The following is a 23,642-nucleotide window of genomic DNA, read 5'->3' on the forward strand; positions in this document are numbered from 1 at the left end:
AGTCAATTAGGTAAGGGTTTTGGCGAAAAAAACAAATATATTTTATAGAAAATGAAATGATTTTATTGACCGTCAAACATTGCCACGAGCAGAGCTAACTAGTCAATTTAAGCTCAGCTCGTTGACCAATGGGCAAGCCTAGCTCGGTTAATGGGCTCGATAGAGCTTGGGTAGTTGTGGATTGAAACAACTTGACTCGGGGCACTGCTGCCGACTAGCTCGGCATTCTATGCTGGAATTTATAAAAAAATAAAAATAAAAATAAACTTGAATGAGATGAGTGTGTCACAAAGTCAACAACGTTGGGGATGATTGCAGCAATTTTCCATTTTCTATTTCTCACTTCTGCGACACCACTTTCAGTTGCCGACACCGACTGTCCGAAACTCCGAGATAAGATATACACAATCTCGCATAAATATATATAGCCACAAACTCGATATAGAGACAGAGCGAGAGTCATATGGAAATGGATAAAGCCTCTGACGCTAACTCTACTGTGAACACCACAGGCGGCGGCGGAGGAAGCGGTGAGGCTGGCAGGGATGTGCGCCTCAACCATGTGACCAAAATCTCACATAAGATCTCCAAACCCATTAGAAAGCATCTTCCTCCAACTCCTCCTAATATCCCTATTTTTGAGAATATCAATCAAAATCCCCAATCAGAGCCGCCGCAGAACAATCTGCAGCAGCCGCCTGTCTACAATATTAACAAGAATGACTTCCGCAACGTTGTTCAGAAGCTCACTGGCTCTCCGTCCCACGAGCGTCCCCCACCGGTAAGCCACCCGAGGCCGCCGAGCTCCAGGCTTCAGAGGATCCGCCCCCCGCCCTTGGCTCAGATTAGCAACCACCCGCCACCTCTGGCGCAGGGCCCGACTTACGGCGTTGACCTGGCCCAAAAGGATGTGTTAGACGGATGTCAACGAGCTTTACAGCCGTTCTCCCCGCTTCCGCCGCTTCCGGCTGTGCTCGCGGCGGCGGAGTCCCCAATCTCTGCACACATGCGGTTCTTCCAGAGCTCAATCTCATCTTTTGCTGGTGCTTTGCCACGGTGGAACAGCGTCGCACAGCCGCAGCAGCAGCAGCCACCACCGGCGTCATCTTCTACTGCCTCACCACTATCATTTCCAACTCTTCCGCTGTCTCCGCTGCCTTTTGGATGTATGCCATCACCGAGATCTCCATACGCTGCGCCATCGCCGAGCTTATTTTTGCCGACTGGCCAATTGGGGTTTCCACAGCTTCCTTTATCGCCAACACTGCCTGTTCCAAGCCCAAGGTGGAACAATATGTAAGGAATTTCGCCACTTATGAAAGGTAAGTTTCATAAGTATTTTATTTTTTATTTTTTACTTAGCATTTTCAATGGGAAAACTGTAATTTGCACATGTACATGATTTGGGGAGAATATAGGGAACAATGACTAGTGTATTACATAGTGGAAAAGAAATGAAGATCGCACTGGTTGATCAGTGTTTTGCTCTGTAAATGAATGGTAGTGACTGGAAAGGGAAACTATAAATTGCATCTGTACTAGTTTATTAAACTAAAAATTGCATCTGTATTAGTTTATTTATCTTTTGATTCATGATTTTTTTCCTTACATAATGGGATGTTTCACCTTTAGTAGTTTTTTCAGTATTTTCGGAACAGTCATTTATGATATCTGATTTTATTTCATTATGGATCGTATTATTTTGGATTGATTTAATTCATGTTTATCCATGGGTTGAAGTTTTCATTTAAAGATGTAGTTGATTCATATGATAAGGTGAACTTTAAAATCATATTTCGTAAATATATGGTGGATAATTGCTGTGTATGTGCGAAATAATTTGGTTTAGTCATTGATTGTGTGTTGAAAATGGAACTTTTAGAAGGTATGTTTATTCTTCTTTCCCAAATGATGGATAACCTAGTTCTATTTGGCTGATTTTATGGGCTACATCTTTGATAAGAAACGATAAGAGCGTTGTGGAACTTTAAAGGTGAACCAGAGAATCTGGAAAGAGAAATCTTGGTAGAAATTTCCGCTATCGGAATAACTGCTCAAGGACATAATTATAGATGGGATTCATCACATTTGAATGTCAAAATTTAACCTGAACGAAAGTTTCCAAACTAAGAGAATGAGAAAAATCCAAACCTAAAGATTATTATAAACATAACTAGAAAATACATTCATTTCTACTTTCTAAATTTACCCTAAAAACAAACGTTTTCTTGTAGAATGCATCTAGGAAGAGATCCACCATTAGGAATGCAATCTTCATTAATAGGGTATCAGTGTTAACCACTAGATGACTAAGTGTCATAATGAGCTGCCAAAGCATCTGTTGACATAATTTGGATTTTAGTTAGTAGGAGGAGCACAAAAAATGGGAATATTAGATTGTCTTACTGAAATAGACGAAGGCAACATTTGAGGAGTAAAATGTGCCCGAGTAAAAAATATAAATCTGCCTCATTCAAGACGAAGGTTTCTTGCAAATCAAGCACCCAAGAAAGTCTATTTGAGTTCAATTATTTTCTTGGTGATGATATATATATATATGCGATGGTATAGTGCAGATTACAACAAGAAAGAATTATTAGACATTGTTGATTGCTTTTAACCTATTTCAAATAGTAACTTTCGTTGATGTATGTATTGTATGGTGTGAATGGAGAGAAAGGAACAACCGCTATTTTGAAGACCAGATAAGAACAACAGAGCAGATTAGATAATTGTTTATATGACTTTGTATACTTGGTTTAATGTTGTGGCCACTAATCATATAGAAAGGCTGCCTAACTTCACGTCGTTTGTATCTTGTTTAAATTGATAATATACCGCCTATGTATTATCATTTGATTAATAAAATTACTTGATCACTTATGAAAAAAAATATTTTTCAAAGTTAACAAGTTTGTAATAGAATAAAAAGGGCAAGAATTGACCAATTCGTATAATTTTTTGAGAAGCTGCACATTTAGACTGCAAGTACATGTTTTTAGTAAGAGGAAATTCACATAGAGACTGAAAAAACAATGAATGCAAAGGCTATGACAGAATTGGAACATGATGACTCCTGAAATTTCTACTGGCCGTTGTCCTGTGAAAAGTCTCTGGTGAGCCTCACAAGTTAGAGAAGGTTATGGACAATAGAACAGGTCATAATGACTTGGCAGGAAGACTAGAGGTGCACTTATGTAGTACCGATGCAAAATGGGAGGCAATCTTTAGCTCTTCACTGGTGTTTTGTAGATTGGTTCCATGTAAGTCAAGGTGTGCCAGTGGTCATTCAAGACATAACAGTAAGTTTCAGTACAACGACCATTGTGTGGTGGCATGTGTGTTGTTTCTGGTGACTGTTGGAGGTTGGTAATGAGTGGATAGTGTAGGGTTATAAAATTTGTGGGGCTGGATATTCAGATCTGAGGAGGCACGTGATTACAAGCGCAATTCTTTGTCTCGTACATGACTTTCTCGTTAATGAGTGGCATCAGTGGGTTGAGTGACGGCTTGATATCATTAGTGGCTGACAGTTCAAATTTGATTGATGGATGAATCTCACAGAGATGTGGCTTGGCTGGCAAAATTGGAGTGGAATGAAATATTGTTTGTTGAGTGGTTATCAATTTGCTCTTCTTCTCAGTATCCCTGCCTATTTATTTATTTATTTTGAAAGGGGTAGTAGGAATATATTGTAGAAGGAAGCAAAAGACAACATGTGTCTGGGGAAGCAACCAAGAAAAATAGGGGGCAGATACAACAATGATTTTGCTCTGTAGGAACTTTATTTTTATTTTTATTTTTTAATTAGTTTTTGAGAAGAATTTGTTATGAAGGAAGGATAGACTCGTTAACACAAATTGATGTAGAACGGTAGAAGAGAAAGATCAAATGAATTACTGTACAAGATTAGTCCATTTATGTGTAAACATTCCTATCTGGAATGGAAGTTTCAAAATAGAAAAATGGGTAAATTTCATTACTTTAGAACTATAATTTTTTCAAGGAAATAAGTCAACATTTTTAAAAATTAATGCATACAATGAGTGTATTATTGAGATTTCGAGAAAAAAGGTGTACTTTTGGAATGAAACTCAACCATTAGGTTGTTTACAAAAGCTCTATTGCTATTTCGCGCGGCAATCCACATCGATGTAATGAATGTGAAGAACCCATGACAATGATGGAAAGACTTGAATTTGAATTGTTTGTTGAAATGGACAAACCCAACCTTGGACACATAAGAGTTCCGAATCGAACATCTTCGTCAATGAGCTACTACAAGAGGCATCAGCATTTTGTAACAGTCTGAATTAAAATTATCAGGTGGAGATGACTTCCTTTTTGAGATCTTCCACTGTTGGAAAATCTGGCTAATCTAGTGCAAATCTGAGCTTGACTGTGAAAACTGCAGAGTTTCTTATAATAGTTATTTGGAGGTAAGATTTTTTTGGGCTGTAATTTCTTTGTAAATTTTGATGGACGATTTTTACTCTGGCCAAGTTTGTATTTGAGATTTACATGGATATGTTCAAGACGAAATGATCTTCTATCATACTAGTGTAGGAAGATAATTTGAGGAATTGGTGTATTTTGGAGAATATGTGCATGATAGCAACTCAGTTGATACGCATATTTGAGTCAATGTTCTCTCTTTCTTGTTAGGCTTAGTTTTCTACTATAAGCATTTCTTTGTTCCTCAGATTCTTTCAGAAGCTGTCTTTGAGGATCAGAAAATTTCATCCTTGGCTATTGTTTTGTCCGTCCTTGTAAATCTTTTTGCTGTGTGTAGTAGAATTTGCATCTTATTATATCTCAAAGAAAAGCTACCTTGTGATGAGATGAGATGGATGTGATTTCGGAGGCTTTATTGTAGATGAAACGTGTTTTTTTCAAGTTATGAACCCCTCCTATCCCTCTGTTTTTATACGTCCACCAGTTGGAAGCTCTTGATAAATATCTTCTTGGATAATTGCTTGATTTTTTTAGTTCTTACTGACGAGTGTGCTTGTACATGCAAAGTGAGTGAGATAGCACCGTTATACCAAATATGTAGCACAACACCAATTCATACTTTTATTTGTAGACAAGGTGGTCAGCCAAAAAGGAGAGAGTAGAATAGGGCTCTCGACAAGGGGTAGTTAGTGGGCCGTGGTGTTGAGGATGGCAGATTGTTTTGCCATGTTTTGAGATGAAAGAAGTTCAAAAAACAAGGCGCTGGAGATCACTGGTTGGAGCAAGTCATGCTCTAATAATCTATAGAGACTTTGAAATTGTTTGAAATTTTTTTTCAATTTTATTTCAAGTCGTTCGTTCTTCTATATATATAATTACAACCAATCAAATTATAGTGTTTTCATAGTAATTTTCATGAATGTAACTGTTTTCTTGCAAGTGGCAATAATCAAGTAAAATAGTCTGAAAAGGGTTATGTTTATCTTGACATTTTGTTTCTATTTAGCTTCTGTAGGCTAACTGTCTTGAATAATCTGCCTGAAAGAAATAGGACGACAGACAAGGTTGATGCTCGCTCTACCTGTTTGTCTTGTTTGTGACCTTACACGATAACTGTAACTGCTTCACATGCTTGAATCAAGTGCTCCAAAATCAGCCTCTTTCATGACTAGACATGAGGTGCAGCTAGAAAAACGCCATTATGGATTGCTGTAAATTATTTAATGGATCTCTCACTTTTCATTTTCATTCTTCAAGTTGAAATGTTGTTGTTCTTTGTACATTGCATCTTCCCTCCCTCTGGCCTTTTCTATTTTCCTCTTTCAGACTTAGAAATGTCATACTTGATTCTTCATTCTGTTGTTACTTGAAAATATGGTTGAATTCCAGTGTTCATGTTGAAGCAAAAATGCAGTTTTGATCACTGCAAGTCTAGAAATATATTTGGCTAAGTTGTTATACTTTTTGAAATCTCTTTGCTAATATTCGTGTTGGACCCATCATTTAATTGTGTAATTTTCATGTAATGTGCGATATGGAGCTGAATTGACTCGTGTCAACTCCAATGTTGCACTTGGATAGGAGAATTGCTCAGTGATGGGATAAAATTGCCAATTCAAGCCACGGCCAGACACCGCCCCCCCCCCCCCCCCCCCCCCCCCCCCCCTTCCAAAAAAAAATCTTTACCATCCGAGATTAATATTTCCTTTCAAAAACTGCAGATTAGTTTACCCTCCACTTCTTGCAATACAATCACTTGTTATGTTGCTAGACTGACTTGTTCACGTTTCATAAAAATAATGCTATCCATAGTTATTGATTGCAGTAATCATCTAACTTGGCATGATTTTAGTAAGTATAAAGCTTCTCAAACAGGGTCAGTGACGTACAAAATTGACACGGTTTTAAACACACTTGCGTGGCAAAGGAAACTGGGTACGTTTTGGAGGGAACAATAAACCCAAACAAAAAAAGAACAGCACGTGAGTTGGCCTTGAGGTAGAAAGATAATTGGGGTTTGCCTTAATTGGAGAATAAAGCGTACTGTGGAAACAAAAGGAAAGTGAAGCTCTGACCATTCGACGGAACTGATCCTGGCGAAAATTTTCCCAGGCAGGTGGCACTCCTGCCAGATGGTTGCTGGGAGCATTATTTCGTCAGTTGCCATCTCTGTCGACATTTCTCGTTTTCGAAGAGCCATGAAATTTGCATATAACCAAGTCACCAAATCAATATCTATGAAGTTCTCTGAAAAAGTTATAATGTTTGAGTTCATCATGTGTGAAAATTGTTTGCACGTCCATGTTCGTCATTGTGAACGCTGCATTATTCAGGTTTTTTAGGGTTCAACTTAGTTGATAAATTGAGGATGGTGATAAAATGCTCCAATGGCACTGGCATTGCAAGTTGAATTCCATTGTTTTTATTTTTTATTTTTTTATTTATTTTTTCCCTACATACAAGTTTATATGCAGAGGATTCTACCCGAACCGCACTTGGCTGCCTGAGAAGATGTATCAATGTTTGTATTATGCTAAAGCGAATATACACCTTCCAGAAAAAAAAAAATCATAATAATATCTTTATCGCCCTTCACAGCTTTTTTTAACCTGTCAAAAATATCAGGAAAGATTAGACTAATGAAATTATTTTTGGAATAATTATGCAGATTAAGATTTCGAAGACTAAATTGATAATTAATTAGGTAATGAAAAATTTACAGAGGATCAATTTTTGGTGATGGCATTGACGACTGAGAGAGACTTTTGGTGACGATTTCGCTATTGACCATAGATGGTAGGCCTGGGCGCGGGTTAGTTCGGTTTTAAAGAGAATCGAACCGAATCAAAAATTTCGAGTATTTAGTAAATAGAACCGTCGGGTCCAAATATAATTATAGAACCGTTCGGGTTTGGTTCCGTTCGATTTTGTACTATAATTAAATTTTTTAACATTTATAACAACATTACATAAATACAACTAATAACACATTCAATCGTAATTTTATAAATTAACGTAATCCAATTTAACATGTATATAACAAGTTGTCCAATAAAATTAATTTACCAATCACATATAGGGAAATTTACACACTACCTTATTCAAATGATCAACGGTTGTAGGTCACCATCGGAGCCCGGAGGTCATAGCTTCGGACTCGGAGTTGGAGGTTCTATACATCTATTGAGTTTTGAAATGTCAAATGTGTTATGTGTAGGTGATAATGTGTGTAATTTATTTAGGGTTAGTCATTAGTGGGTTGGATCACTTGGATGTTGGGTTAAAAAATGGAAGAATAAAAACTAAAAATGGCACTTGGGCTAAAAATAAAAAAATTAGAAATTAAAAAAAATTAGAAATGAAACAAATAATTGGATTTAGAAAGTGGTTGGGTTAGGTCAAGCTAGCTAGATTAGGGCTTAAGAGATAAAGTATCAATTAATCACCTAATTTGTTAATTTGTTTAAAAAAAAATATATAATTTGATTTATTCAATATAAAAAAAAATAAAAATTAGGAATATTCGGTTCTTCGATTCTTAGACTAGAACCGAGAATCAAATCGTACCCATCGATTTTTAATTTAGATACCCGTATGGGTATTTAACTTGAGAAGAACCATCGGGTTTGGTTCGGTTAAGTTCGGGAGATTTGCTCAACTCTAATAGATGGTAAGCGTCAGCCGACTAAATCTTGGACGGAATTGCTGCAGAAGCGACGGCAAACCTTGGATCGAAGTGCAGCTGTAGATGGTGAGGCGTGGGAGTGCTTTCGTTGATGGGAAATTTTACAACAATTCCCTTTATTTCTATTTATTCGCAAGATTTTTTGTTGTTCAGAAGAATATTAGCAAGCAAGAAAAATAAAGGGTATAACGCACAAATTAAATGGACAGTCAAAACTTTTCACTATGAAAAAATGTTACAAGAATTTTACTTACCAATCCAATCCTCAAGTATTGCTAAGAAAAAATTAAACTCAAACTTTACTACACATATTTTCTACCCAATGTACAAAAAGTATCAAGATACTTGGCTTATAATATTTTTGTCTCAAATGAACTCTCTGACAACACCTAAAATGATGAAATACATCTACTATTTATAGGATCAATAATCTAGTAGAAGAGTTTATTTTAAACTCAAACAAGACTCTTTTAATTCGAAAAGGATTCTTCCATGTGCAAAACTCCAAATCGGTTGTAAATTCGAGACCAAATTTTGTAAGAATTCTGCTTTCAACTTTAATTTTTAGAAGCCTTCTACACAATAACTGCCTTTTATTATTTGCAATAAAAGTCCTTCAACTTTTGACTTTTGAGCCAATTAGTCAACATTCGCTTCTCTGGGTTTCGATTTGGAAGAAGAAAATAATGGGTGGGTGTAGTCATGCGTAGGTGTTTTTCTTTTTCTTTTTTTTTTTTTTTTGGTTTAGTTTTTTTCTTTTTAAATTATTGCCATGTAAGCCTGGAGACAGGCCCTGTTTCCTGCCCCTGTTCGTGTAGCGCGATCTTGGATCATTTGTAAACAAACCCACTGTGATACTTGACTACTTGAAAATGAAAGATTGAGGCGTAAAATTCAGATTTTGCATTCAAGAACTTTGATATAATTACAACTCATCTTCAATTTGTATACAAGTAAACTGTGATATTTGACTACTCTTGAGTACAACTTTTATTTTCTTTAGAAGCCACAAAGAAATGCAATAATGACAATCAATTAGAACCTGGCTATAGGTACAAAACTTGGTTCATAGAATTTATACCGGGGAGGTTATGTGACAATTTTTGGTTGAAAGATGACCAAAAAAATTTGTCTTCCCCAATTCCTGAGAAGATTTTTTGACATCAAGAATGTCATCCACCAGCTGAAATAAGAGCACAATACACCTAGAAAACTTTCTCAATTTAGTAATTTCTTCATCATTTGCAGCACCTGAATCAGCACCAAGAACACTGATGCCTCTAATAAAATTGCAGTTTTGTGTATATGAATGTATTCCAAATGCTCTAATCCCACATCAGATAATCCCTCCAAGAATATATCAACTATCTGTCCAGCCACTAATCCTTCTGATCCAACAGACTTTGTGAATTCACCAACCGTTCTCACCATCCTATCTGAAGACAGCCCTCTTGTTGCAGTTGCCATGTGCTCAAAGGCAAATGAAAGAAGTGCATCACCAGCCAAACAGCCACATTTTCACCAAACACTTTGTGATTTGTGGGCTTCTCTCTCCTCAAATCATCATTATCCATACACGGAAGATCATCGTGAATCAAAGACATTGTGTGTATCGTTTCAACAGCACGGGCTGCAGGCATAGCAGTGGATTCATCCCCACCAACAAGCACACACGCAGCAATACACAGCATAGACCGAACCCTATTGCCTCTAGCAAGAAGAGAATATCTCATGGATTCATGAATTATCAAGGCTCCTTCAACAAGACTGCGTTTTCCAAAGCCATGTTTATAGATCTTGCTTTGTCAAACATGTAGGCATTGAAATCGAAAGTGGTGATTGGATTCACAAGACTACATATACCAATTAAAAAAGAAAAAAACTAAATAAAAAAAAAAAATGCACGTGACAACACCCACCCATTAGATTCTTCTCCCAAATTGAAACCTAGAGAAACGAAAACCCTCCCACACCTCACCATCTACAGCCGCACTTTGATCGAAGGTTCGCCATCTCTCCGGCAGCAATTCCGTCCAAGATTTAATCTGCTGACACTTACCATCTATGATCGGTTATAGGTCCCAGTCAAATGCAAATAAAATGATGAAAAAATAATTCTCTTCGGGTGAGAATTGTACCACAATTAGAACTTTTTTGATAAATATTTCTTAGCCTTTTATTGAAATTGAAACTATGGTTTACATAGGGAAAACCATGTTCAGATTACATGCAAGAATAAAGGGAAAGCTTCTAAGAAATAGCTAACAGAAGGATAATGCAAAACAAACTGCTAGAATGTGCAAAACAAGAAAATAAAGATGCTGGATTTTCTCAGCAGCTCAGTCTTATTCTCCAACCCCACGTGCTCTCATCCTTCACCAATCAATACCTTCCCCTCAAGTGGACACTTGTTGCCAAGGTCCACACCTAGATACAAAGCGAAAAATTAAAATTATTTCGATTTCTACCGAGGATCCCCTTGTGTTTAGATAGAAATCGTGATAAATATTGTACATTTGAAGAATTTTACAAACCTTTTGCTTTTTTTTCGTTCCAACAATCTTGATTCGCCACCCACATCTGTCCAATTATCCATCCTCCAACGGTGATCCACACAGAGAATAAGATTGCAGCTACCAGGGTTTTCTCCTCTTGTGCTAGCAAGAATAATTATGAAAAATCATATGAATTGAAAACCCAAGCCATGTATTTATATAAGTCCAAATCGGTCCGGTCCGGTCCAATATTTAATTAATCCAATTAATTAATTCGGGCCTATAAATAACAAACTCAATTAATTAATTTATCCAATGATTGTTAAATTAATTAATTGACAAATTGCAATCTTTCAATTCTCTTTTGTGTGCGACCCATCAGGTTCCCGATCACGATACCTAACGACCTGAAATATTATTTTGATCTAATCAAAATTGATAAATTAAAACACCCTTTCAATTTATCGTCAAGATTGACATCTAGCAATGTGTCAGGGCAATACATGTCACGGGAAATGTCATGTGGTGTGACAAGACCAGACTCGTTCGTTTACCGTGAAACTATAATCTCTTTGTCAATATGATCCGATCAATTATGAGATATGAAAGTGTGTCAATCTCGATCATCGATCATATCTTTCACTCCGCTATTAAATCAATATAAGTCGAAAATGCCTTTTCAACTTATGAGTACACCTTGGCCAATTATTTCATCATCGACTTAATTGAATGAAACGCAGATCATAATCTCCTGCTATCTAAGAGTGACGAGTCCTTTATTGATCAATCACAACCTTCATACGATTCTTGACGTACCCGAATGATGTCGGATTAGCGGCCCTTTGCAGAGTAACATCTAACACCGTCAAAGTATGACTGTCTTCATATAAGGTACCATGACGATCTAAAGTCAAAAGGACCAATTCCACTACTGAACGTTAGAGATTAACCACTGACACTCAGATAGTTATCCATGTGGAATCTCTCGGCGGGTCTCCAATGTTTTGTTCTATAACAAAACATCCACGTGTTCATTTAAGTGTCACCACACTTTAACTTGTCAGATCAGCTACTTACTTCACAAGTAAGAAATGCCACACGTGATGGTCTATCCGTAATAACGATATCCGTATCTCATTATTACTTACGACCACGGACGATTTAAGATTCAATCAGATATAATTTGTATCTCACAATCACAACTCCTTGTGATTAACAAATTATGAAGATTTGAATCTATGGACTCTATTATTTATTTAATTGTCTATTAATTAAATAATAGATTTGCCACTAAATTGCATTAATTATATATCAAAAGTATTTATATCTAAAGTTGATTGGACCTAGGGCATAATATTTACAAACTCTCACTTGCACTAGATCCAATCACTTATGTATCCAATATCATAAGTTTACATGACGATCATGTTTATGCTACGACAACTCTTTATCAATGGAACTGCAATATTGTTAAATGTGGAAATTTGTTCTTTACTTTACGTCATTTCTATGTATTATCTCTCTGATGAGATTATATCGTCTTAATATATGTTTGGATTATCGATGAGACCTTATTTACTTCGCTTTCGCAATGGCTCTATTGTTATCACAATACAATGACATGTGATCAACAATATTAGGAACTACTCCAAGTTCATTTATGAACATCACGATCCAGATTGCAACTCTTTACTATTTTTGAAGTAATCATTTATTAGGTTTCTACTATTGAATCAACGGTTGCTTCACGTTTAGAACCTTTCCAACAAACCGTTTAAGAGTAATCAGTTTCTCCATATGAAATCTTCTCAAGATTTCATCTATGTAAATTGGGATGAGTTAAACAATCTTCTAGATCTACCTCTATAGATCAAGTTGCTTCTCCCATATCGATCATGAATAAATCCTTTAACAACCATTATTTCAACGATTGAAACATAGGGATGTCGTTTTCTATAATATTAGGAATACGACAATGCTCCCACTATCTTCTTTTAAATACACAATTTGTCTTCAAATTTGATAAAATCAAACACTTTGACTTTTTCATCAAATCTAAGATTTCAGCTCCAAGAGACTTCTCTTAACCTACAATCATGGTATCCAACTATTGCAAGCAAAACCCGAATGGACTTCAACAAGGTTATAGGAGAAAGGTTTTACCAAGGTTAACACTTAACCTTTACTTCTAGCCTTGCTTTGTATATATGGATATTCCCATCCATATTGACTTTTTGTTTGTAAACTATTTACAAAAACTTATGGGTTTTATTCCATCAGGAGGCTTGACCAAGGTCTAAACCTTGTTCATATACGTCAAGTTTATCTTGAGTTTCATGGCCTCTTGCTATCTCTTTTAAGTCAACACTTGACTTTATTTTGGTGCAATTAGTAGGTTCATCATCCTGGATCAGTAATACTTGATTAGTAATCACGGATTCACACCTTCTTGAAGGTCAAATGATCCTACTAAATTCACATAGAGCTGACATGTCCTCAGGAGTCTTTACTTCCTGATATGTCCCATATCAGATATGGGATCAAATTCGAATTTATCTACTTGATCAACTATATCTGTGGACTCTTGAACTCTTTCAAGTTCTATTTTGCTCCCACTATCCTCCCTTAGAGTAAACATTTTCTCTAAGAAAACAATATGTCGTGAGATGAAGACTTTCTTCACGATAATAGAATTTATATTCAAATATCTGCTTTGTATTTATTAGATTTAGTCTCAAACTTATCTGATTTAAGGTGCTTCAAATAAGCGTCATGGCCCCAAACTTTCATATGAGATAAATTTGGACTACTGCCTTTCCATAACTCGTATGGATTTCTATTAACCAACTTAGATGTGATATGATTTAGTGTGTTGCACACTGCAATCAGTGCATGACCCCAAAACAATTTTGGGAGATTTGCATGGCTTGTTATTAATCGCATTATATCTAATAATTAACGATTCCTCCTTTTAGATACACCCCTATGCTGTAGTGTATATGGAGGATTTCACTGTAAGAGAATCTCATTCTCTCTTAGATAATCTAAATTTTATCTTTAAGATATTCCCACTCGATCAAATCTTAATGTCAGGGTATCTTTACCTATTTATTTCTGTACTTCTAGTTTGAATCTCTTGAACTTTTCAAGAGTTTCATGTTTGAGTTTTCATCAAGTATACATAATCATTGATAAAATTAGAGAAACATTACCTGGCATCTTTTGACATGAGTCCATATGCATCACTATGCATTAGACCAGTGGTTAACTTCTCCCTTTCTCAGTGGTCTACTTCTATTTAGTTTCTCCATATTTGTATAAATATGAGATCTACATCTGGTATCAAATACTTAAGAAACTAGTGAAGTAGACGTAAGCCACGTAATATTCCAATGAACTTTCATTCTATAATGAAACAAAGGGTCATTAGATTTGGTATTGTCCTTCGCTTAGACTGTCTTAACCATATTGGGTGCTTTCACAAAGCCCCTTTAGACTTCCTCTTAATATCTTTAGAGGAATCAATGATTTGCCCACTACCAATTTTGATAAAGGACTTAACAGTGCTAAGCATGTTAAGCAACTTAATGAGTTTGCATTCGAGTTTATTCATATCATAATTCATACTCAGTATGAATAACTGTATGACAAAGATTGCAGAGCTAAGTCAATACTTAGTTCATAGTTAATGATTGAACTCAGTTGAGACACTTTTCATGTTAATCATCTTCAGTACATGAGAATTGACTGAAAACTCTTTTGTCACTTTGCATCGGTATAGTTGTTTGAACGTCTCATATCCTTCCACACATGATTATTATCATACAATTCTTTGTAATGAAGAATTATGTGTTAACATCTATACTCTCAAGTTGCTTTTGTAACTCAGGTGACATAGTTGCAGGTATTACATACATTGCAGTACTATTGTCATTACTGCGTTCATTATAGCAGCCACCCTTCCTTAATCGAGTCATCACCAGATATTTTTGGAAAATGGCTACTAAAGGACAACCAATTTTCTCATACTTGAGAACAATTCTCAAATTGCAGTGCCAATCAAGAAGATTTAATTTGGTTGTTGGCATCCAATATGCCTCTCAAGTACACATGGTTACTCACGATTTAATAAATATAAACGACGAAAAGAAAAAGAATAATATATAAAATGCATAAATTAATTTAACATGAACTTTTATTAAATTAATTATACTCCCACTGTTTAATACAAATTTATGACCCTCTTACATAAATTTGTGGAGTCCATACTTGACTCCCAGTGGGTTGGGATCTCATCTATTATATTAAGACCTTGAGTGTACTCAACAAGCCTTAATATAACATTTGAGTAGATACTATTATCAATTGCATCTCCATACAACTCCCAGATTATTAAACTGACAATTCTTTATTTTCACACATCTTATGTGTTAGCTTAACATGCCTCTAAAATTTATCTCATTGAGTGTACTCAACAAAAGATAAATTTTAGTTAAGTCAATCCCGTCATTCAGAAATATTAAATATTTCATAGTGTCAAATATATCCATAATGGACCAGCTTTGAGTGTACTCAACAAGTTGAGACGATTTGGGACTCTGATTTTTCACTATAAATGTGACTTAATATTTTATGGAGAGATTTTGCATTGAAATGTCTCATTGTAACAATAATATATATTTTATTATACATCTACCATGCAAATAAATATATATATAACATAATATAATAGTGTGAATGATAATGGACTTTTATTATCTAGTCTTCCCGAGCCATAAGGAAGACTAGTTGGTCAATTCCTAAGGGTATAGCATTGAACTGTATCAATGCTCTATCTCCATGGTCTCCTCCTCTTCTTGTCTCTTCAATTAGTCCAGTTGCAACCTATATCCTATACTAGTTAGGACGTAGGCCTAAATGAAATTGGACTCGCAGGTCCAAAATGATCAAGAGCTCACAGGCCCAAAACAATTAAGAGCATTCAGGCCCAGAAAACAACAAGAATAAAAATTAACCATTCAACACATCCATATGGTCGAGTCCATAATCGTTCACTAATAATACATTCATCACATAAATATATACCTATATAATATCTAATATTATATGCAAATAAGTTTCAAGTTTCTAGCAATTAAGATCATCTAAACTCTTTCAGATAAATGGATCAGAACAATTAAATAATCAAGTAATCACATTGATCAATTATTTAATGAGCATATTTAATTAAAATCAAATTTTAATTAAACTTCGAATTAGAGTCCAACTCCAATTCCACAATTATAAGGTGGGACTATTTAATTAAAATCACATTTCAATTAAATATCAAATTAGAGTCCAACTCTAATTTCATAACTTAAGGTGGTTGAATTTAATTAAAATCAAATTTTAATTATATAACGAGATTAGAGTCAAAATCTAATTCTAAGATTATAGGGCGAACTTATTTTAATTAAAATCAAAATTTAATTAAATACTAAATTAGAGTCTTAACTCTAATTTTAAGAAAATTTTTAGGGCCAGACTATTTAATTAAAATCAAATTTTAATCAAATATCGAATTTGAATCCAATTCTAATTTCTAGTTTATATTCGGGTGAACAATTAATTAAAATCAAATTTTAATTAAGTATTAAATTAGAGTCCAACTCTAATTTGAACTGAATCAAAATTTTAATTTAAGATGAAACTCCTCAATAAAATAAAATTCAATTTAGGGTAAAAATTAATATTTAAGTTAAAATCATATTTTAACAAAAATATAAAAAATCATCAATTTTGAATAAAATTTTAATTTGGGTCAACATGAAAATTATAGGTTAAACCCATTAAAATACAATTTTAAAACCATTTTAAAATTTAAATTCAAAATTACAAACAGGGCCCTTTAATTCTCTAAATTGCAAAGATGCCCTTCTTTAGAAAATTACATTTGAACCCTTTTACATAATTGCATTCTGACCCAACTGAAAATCGTAAAGAGGCCCCTTCAATTTCTAAAATTGCATGGCAGCCCTTCATTTAAAATTTACCCATTGACCCCGAATTCAAATTACACATAAGGGCTCAAAACTTCAAGAATTTCAACCAAAGCCCCCGTCTCCAACAAGAAATCTGAAAACCCTTAAACCTTTTTTTTTTTTTTTTTTTGTGTGTGTTCTTGTTTCTCTTGGTTTCATGGGGCAGCTTCCCATTCACCGCCCGACAGTAGGCGTTGCCAGCAGTAGCGCCTGCTGCCACTTCGACAGCAGTAGCATCACACGTTGCTGCAAGAAGCCGCTGGGCGCTGCTTCCATTGTAGCAGTGCTCGGCTGCCCAACGTCGGCGACAACTATTGTCGCCGGCCAATCCCCCATCCATTAATTTTTTTTTATCCCAAACTAATTTTCTATTCAAAACAATTTTGAACATAAAATTAAATCTCTAATTGCTAGAAACAATAATAAGAATAAAATCAACTTTTGATTATTCCTACACGTAAAACAATTCCTAACAAATACAAAGTAGACTTTGATACCATTGTTGGGAATCTACTTATACATGCACAGCGAAAAATTAAAATTATTTCGATTCCCATCGAGGATCCCTTATGTTTTGATAGAAATCTTGATAAAGATTGTACCTTTAAAGGATTCTGCAAACCTTTTGCTTTTCTTTTCGTTCCAGCAATCTTGATTCGCCACCCACAGCTGTCCAATTGTCCAGCCTCCAACGGTGATCCACACAGAGAACAAGATTGCACCTACCAGAGTTTTCTCCTCTTGTGCTAGCAAGAATAATTATGAAAAACTATATAAATTGAAAACCCTAGCTATGTGTTTATATAAGCCCAAACTGGCCCGGTCCGGTCCGTTCCAATATTTAATTTATCCATTTAATTAAATCCGGTCCGTGAATTAATTAATCCAATTAATTAATTCGGGCCTATAAATAACCAACCCAATTAATTAATTTATCCAATGATTGTTAAATTAATTAATTGACAAGTTGTAATCTTCCAATTCTCTTTTGTGTGTGACCCATCAGGTTCTCGATCACGATGCCTAATGACGTGAAATATTATTTTGATATAATCAAAATTGATAAATTAAAATACCTTTTTAATTTATTGTCAATTTACACTCGCCGTCCCAGATTGACATCTAACAATGTGTTAGGGCAATACATGTGACGGAAAATGTCATATAGTGTGACAAAACCAAACTCGTTCGTTTACAGTGAAACTATAATCCCTTCGTTAATATGATCCGATCAATTACGAGATATGGAAGCGTGTCAATCTCGATCATCGATCATATCTTTCACTCCACTATTAAGTCAATATAAGTCGAAAACTCCTTTTCGACTTATGAGTACACCTTAGCCAATGATTTCATCATCTACTTAATTGAATGAAACACAGATCATAATCTCCTGCTATCTAAGAGTGAAGAATCCTTTATTGATCAATCACAACCTTCATACGATTCTTGACGTACCCGAACGATGTCGTATTAGCGGCCCTTTGCAGAGCAACATCTAACACCGTCAAAGTATGACTGTCCTCATATAAGGTACCATGACGATCTCAAGTCAAAAGGACCAATTCCACTACCGAACGTTAGAGATTAACCACTGACACTCATATAGTTATCTATGTGGAATCTCTCGACGAGTCTCCAATATTTTGTTCTATCATAAAACATCCACGTGTTCATTTAAGTGTCACCACACTTTAGCTTGTGAGATTAGCTACTTACTTCACAAGTAAGAAATACCACAAGTGATGGTCTATTCGTAATAAAGATATCCGCATCTCATTATTACTTACGACCACGGACGATTTAAGATTCAATCAGATATAATTTGTATCTCATAATCACAGCTCTTGTGATTAACAAATTACGAAGATTTGAATCTACGGACTCTATTATTTATTTAATTGTCTATTAATTAAATAGTAGATCTGCCATTAAATTACATTAATTATATATCAAAAGTATTTATGTCCAAAGTTGATTGGACCTAGGGCATAATACTTACAGTAATATCGGTTGTGAGTAGATATGGTGTGGTTTAGCCACTTGTTTAGACACTCGATGGAATCATCGTAAGAGAAACGAGGGAAGTCCATCTTCCCCATTTGAGAATTGTACTTGGATTCCTTAAACATAGAGCCCTTCTTGGAAGTATGGAAAGAAGACTGCTCCATGGACGCTTTCATCCCCACCAAGGGGTTCATGATTTACACAAGCTTTTCTTGCACCCCAAGGATCTAGACTTGCATCTCTACATGAAAGTTCTTAAGAAAATCTCGAACAAGTTTCAAATCTCTTTTAAGTAGCTTACGATGCTCTTTGTTAGGTGCCATTAAAATCTTGCTCTGATATTGATAGGTCCCAGTCAAATGCAGATAAAATGATAAAAAAATAATTCTATTTGGGACAAATATTTCCCTACCTTTTACTGAAATTGAAATTGTGGTTTATATAAGCAAAACCACGTTCAAATTACATGTAAAAATAAAGGGAAAGTTCCTAAGAAATAGCTAACAGAAGAATAATACAAAACAAACTGCTAGAATGTGTAAAACAGGAAATAAAAATAGGAAAATAAAAATGTTGGATTTTCTCAACAGCTCATAGTCTTATTCTTTAACCCCACATGCTCTCATCCTTTACCTATCAGTCGGCAGCGAAATCGTCATCAATGTTGGACTCGAAGGCAATGCAAGAATTAAGATTTAATGGCGTAATATGAAATATGTAATGTAGATAAGATCACAACGATGAAAAACAAGATTAAAGTAAAGAGACAAGAAGAAATTAGCAAAGGAATTGATGTTTTATTAATGACATATGTGTAGATAATACAAGAATTCAGCAATAATGCTTCACCTAAATTGAATGAAGAGCCACATATTTATAGGGACATACCTAACCTTAAAATGTCATAAAGATGGAAATAATATAAAAATAATGTGAAATAAAGAATATAAAATTTTTTCAATAAAATCACATGAAAATAAGTAAACAATATTTTCCAAAAAATTCACCCTAATTTGGGGTACAAAATCTAACAATTTTCACCTTAACCCAAATCTCGGTACAACGAACGAAGCTCCAAAATTTCTCCCCCTAAAAAAATATGTTGAACTGCATCGAAATAACTAAGATCCTCAAATAGTAACCAAAACTCTCTAACTCACGAAAAACATCATCTTCTGCCCAACATCCACAAGCGACACTCGAACCCTACTCCCAGGTTCCCAAAATTCTAACAAGGAATTAATGTTGTTCAAACAAGGTCGAAGCACACCCTATAGCAGAAAACCACACACAACGATTAAGCAGAAGGCCTCTTGCTAGAACTATCACCTTCAAAGACCCCAAAAGCATTCTTGACTTCTCCAACACCATACCTACGCTCAACGGATTTAACCATAGCATTTCAACATAGTGTATTCTTTGAAGTTGGTGGCAAAGCAGAATTACCAATGCTTTTCCTTGCAGTATTCTGAATCGACCAAGAGCAATCACAGGAAGTATTGTACCAAACTTTAAGTCCACCATGGCACCAAATTTGTCTAGATGTCTCTTAATTGGTTTTGCCCATCCCTACAAGATGTACAACCGAGACCTTTTCCATCCTTCTAGTAAACTCGGATACCCTTTCGGACCTTCAAGACTCCACCTCTACATGAGAACTTATGCTCCTTTGAATCCAGAGTACACAGTGAGATGAGATTCTTCTTCAAGTTTGGAACATGTCGAATCTAGCCAAGTATTCCGACTGTTCCATCCTACAACCTCAATCTAACTCAACTGATTCCAACAATCTGGTAAGATTGGTTATTTTCCATTACAACTCCACCTTGCTTAACTGCCTCATATGCCTCAAACAAGTCCCGAATAGACACATGTGGAATGTACATGTTGAATCCAGAATTCACACCTCGTTAAGCTTAGACTCTATGTCGGAAACGGTCAATACCACATTTTCGCCATCCAAAAAATCCTTAACAACGTTGGTCTCGTCCAAAGTATATATTGCCTCCCATAATCTGCAGCTAAGTTACCTTTAGCATTCAACTTATCTTAATCTTTTTTAACATGTCCTTTCCTCTTGCAATAGAAGCAGTTCAAATTGCTGAAGTTTGTTCTTGATCTACCACTCCGTCAATCACCATGAGATACTAGATCATCCTCATCCGTAGATATAGCTCTAACAAGATGCTTCCTCTTCTCCTTTGAGAATAAAGTATCGTAAGCATCGTCAATGGTAAGCGTGTCATGACTATACAATATTGTGTCCCGGAATGACGAGTATGAAAGGGGTAGAGAATAAAACAGGATCAATGCCAACTTCCATATTAGACCCGACATTATCAACTTATTCCAGAATCGTCAAGATATTAGGTTCTCTGGGAGACCAACCGAAAATCCTCACGAACATATTCAGGCTTTCTTGATGTTTTGCTATATGATCAGCCACGAAGGAATGTTTGCGGATGCCTTTCGACTGCGCCTATTTCCTCACACATTAAAGGAGGGTGTGCGGGAATGGTTAAATTCTCTAATTTCTGGAGCATTGTTTCATGGAATGACATGGCGCAGAAGTTCACGTTGAAAATTTTTCTGCCATCTCGAGTCCATCATACCCGAAATGAAGTCCATATAAACAGTTTGGTGACGTTTTAACCAACGTAGACGATTTTTCACAACATGTTGCCATTTTAAATTATTGGGTACTTTTTTTACCTAATTTCGCATCCATTTTCACTTTATTTTCACTTATATGCACATAACGAGTGGAAGCATTCATTACATTTGGACCCGAGTAACAGTATAAATTTTACAGGATAATGATCAATACTATGATTCCGTGAGTAAACTAAATTCAACTTGACTACAAACAAAGGTAAGTAAATTTCATTATATTCTAATTATGAGATAAGATATTCAATTAATTATCTCGTCTAACTTGTACAAGTCTTCTAAGATGCTCCAAGTCAGATCGACTTATTTTGTAGTGTAATCAAGGCCTGTGACCCAAAACAACACGATGTCGCTAAAAAGGTTTGGTGTCATTTCATCTATTTTTTTGTTGATTTCACTTTATGTTCAATAGTATCCATATTAAATGAATGAACGCTAGTTTTTACTACAATTAGATATTAATGTCAATATTAAAGTTCACTCGATAGTGACCAACAATATTGTTTCGTCAGTAAACTATACTAGACGACACCATGAACAAAGGTAATGATTCAAATTCCAATCACGAGATAAGATAATCAATAAATTAGATCGTTGAACTTGTATAAGTGATACAATGTTCTAAGATATGATTGACTAGTTCCGGAACGAAATCGAGACCCCATGATGTGATCTCAGGAGGGCCATGAATTTCCAAGTGTTCGGATCGAGTAGAGAGATGTTTATGGAAAGGTCGAGACCAAATAGAGTTAATAAAGCCATGCAATTACTTATTTGAGAGACGGAGTCCAAAATGTTGAAGTTAACAAGCCAAATAACAACTTACATGTTGGTCATGAAGGCAAAATCATGTTTGGTGCATTGGATTCAAAGTTTTGGAAGATATATGGGAAAACGAGCATTGCAAATTAAAACGGGCATAACTTTTAGCTCGGGTGTCAAATTTTTGCCCATGAATACAATTTGAAATCGTTATGAAATTCTACACAACGGGAAAGAGGTTTAAGAAAAAAAGCTTTGTGATCGCATACCCTTACACCAAGACAAAAGTGAAGCCTGAATTTTGTTCTATGTGACTGCATTGATATATACTATGCGACCGCATAGTATAATTCTGGACACGAATTCTCTAATTTTCATGACCTTTTTTATTTTTGGTAATTTTTTGTATTTTTAGGACTTTACTTTCATTTTAACTAGGTCTTCTACGTCTAGTATAAATACAATTCATTATTCCACATTGTAAACAAGACTTTTGAGATGAATTATTGAGATTATTCGAGAGGCAATTTGCTTCCAAAATCCTTGTTATTGATTCAAAAATTTATCGAACTTATCAACAATAAATTTCTTGTGGTATTCAAAACATCGGGTGAGATTTTCAACTTGCATCGATTCAATGGGATAGTCAATGGGTGCTATCCCACTAATTAAGTCTACATGGAACAAATTTTTGAATTCCTGTAACAAAGAAATATTCAAATTGAGGAGGGTTTTGTTAGTCCTCACTAAAGCACTCTCAATCTCATTCTTTTTTGCATAGTGACTCACTTTGGATGTTTCTCTCCTCATAGAAGATTCTCTTTATCTTCTCTCTTGTGGCTCTACTTTGTTTTTCTCCCAATTAGCCACCTCACTATCTTCTCTCCTACTCTCCTTTTGTTTTTCCCTTTTTTCCCCATCTCTCGATTTCACTTGATCCTCATAGATCTGCTATGGTGTCATGGGTATAAGAGTAACAGCTCTCCCATCTTTTACAAAGTCATATCTATTCTTGAATCCATCATGTTACACCTTTCTATCATACGGACATAATCTTCCGAACAAAATGTACCTAGCATGAATAGGAACTACATCACAAATCATATCGTCACTATACCTCTCAATCGAGAAATTCACCAAGACTTGCCTACATATCCTAACCTCTCCGCATTCATCTAACCACTGCAATTTATAAGGTTTAGGATGTTTTATCGTAGTTAATCCTAATTTCTCAACAAGTGTAGTACTAGCAATATTAGTACAACTATTGCGAAATACCGTCGTAGGTACCCCAAAATAAAACCGTTACTTCTAAAAAAAATGTAGCAGTACAAGTAAGGATCGATTCCACGAAGAGTGATCAGTTTATTTTTATGCTAGGATTGGGGGGTTTTGACTATATTGTAAGCAATTCAAATTAAAGTTTCGAAAATAATCTAGAGAACTAACCTTGGTCTTAGTCAATATCCATCATCGAAGTTAGACAACTGATCATAGATGCAAATATAAATCAACCCATATTTTGAATATTTACCATTGTAACTATTT

General features: G+C 35.3%; 1 protein-coding gene and 1 pseudogene across 3 annotated transcripts; one reads left to right on the plus strand and one right to left on the minus strand.

Annotated features, from left to right (window-relative positions):
* Positions 1-282: 282 nt before the first annotated feature.
* Positions 283-5,735, plus strand: LOC111401393 (VQ motif-containing protein 9-like). 3 transcript variants are annotated; one of them, XM_023029105.1, is made up of 2 exons: positions 283-1,322; positions 5,471-5,735. In XM_023029105.1, exon 1 carries the CDS (start codon positions 464-466, stop codon positions 1,298-1,300), a length of 837 nt encoding a protein of 278 aa, XP_022884873.1. In that variant the 5' UTR covers positions 283-463; the 3' UTR covers positions 1,301-1,322; positions 5,471-5,735. The 3 variants fall into 3 exon arrangements, with proteins under 3 accessions (XP_022884873.1, XP_022884874.1, XP_022884872.1); XM_023029106.1 differs by lacking the exon at positions 5,471-5,735 and adding an exon at positions 5,087-5,256; XM_023029104.1 differs by having other exon boundaries at positions 284-1,322; positions 5,462-5,735.
* A 3,480-nt stretch (positions 5,736-9,215) lies between these two features.
* On the minus strand, positions 9,216-10,235 carry LOC111400354 (annotated as a pseudogene).
* Positions 10,236-23,642: the final 13,407 nt, after the last annotated feature.

Source organism: Olea europaea, chromosome 10 (genome assembly GCF_002742605.1).
Source record: "Olea europaea var. sylvestris chromosome 10, O_europaea_v1, whole genome shotgun sequence".
In the NCBI taxonomy this organism is placed as follows: domain Eukaryota; kingdom Viridiplantae; phylum Streptophyta; class Magnoliopsida; order Lamiales; family Oleaceae; genus Olea; species Olea europaea.

Bases quoted from the DNA above. Each gene is read 5' to 3' on its own strand.
- LOC111401393 (XM_023029105.1), top strand. From the start codon at position 464: ATGGAAATGGATAAAGCCTCTGACGCTAACTCTACTGTGAACACCACA.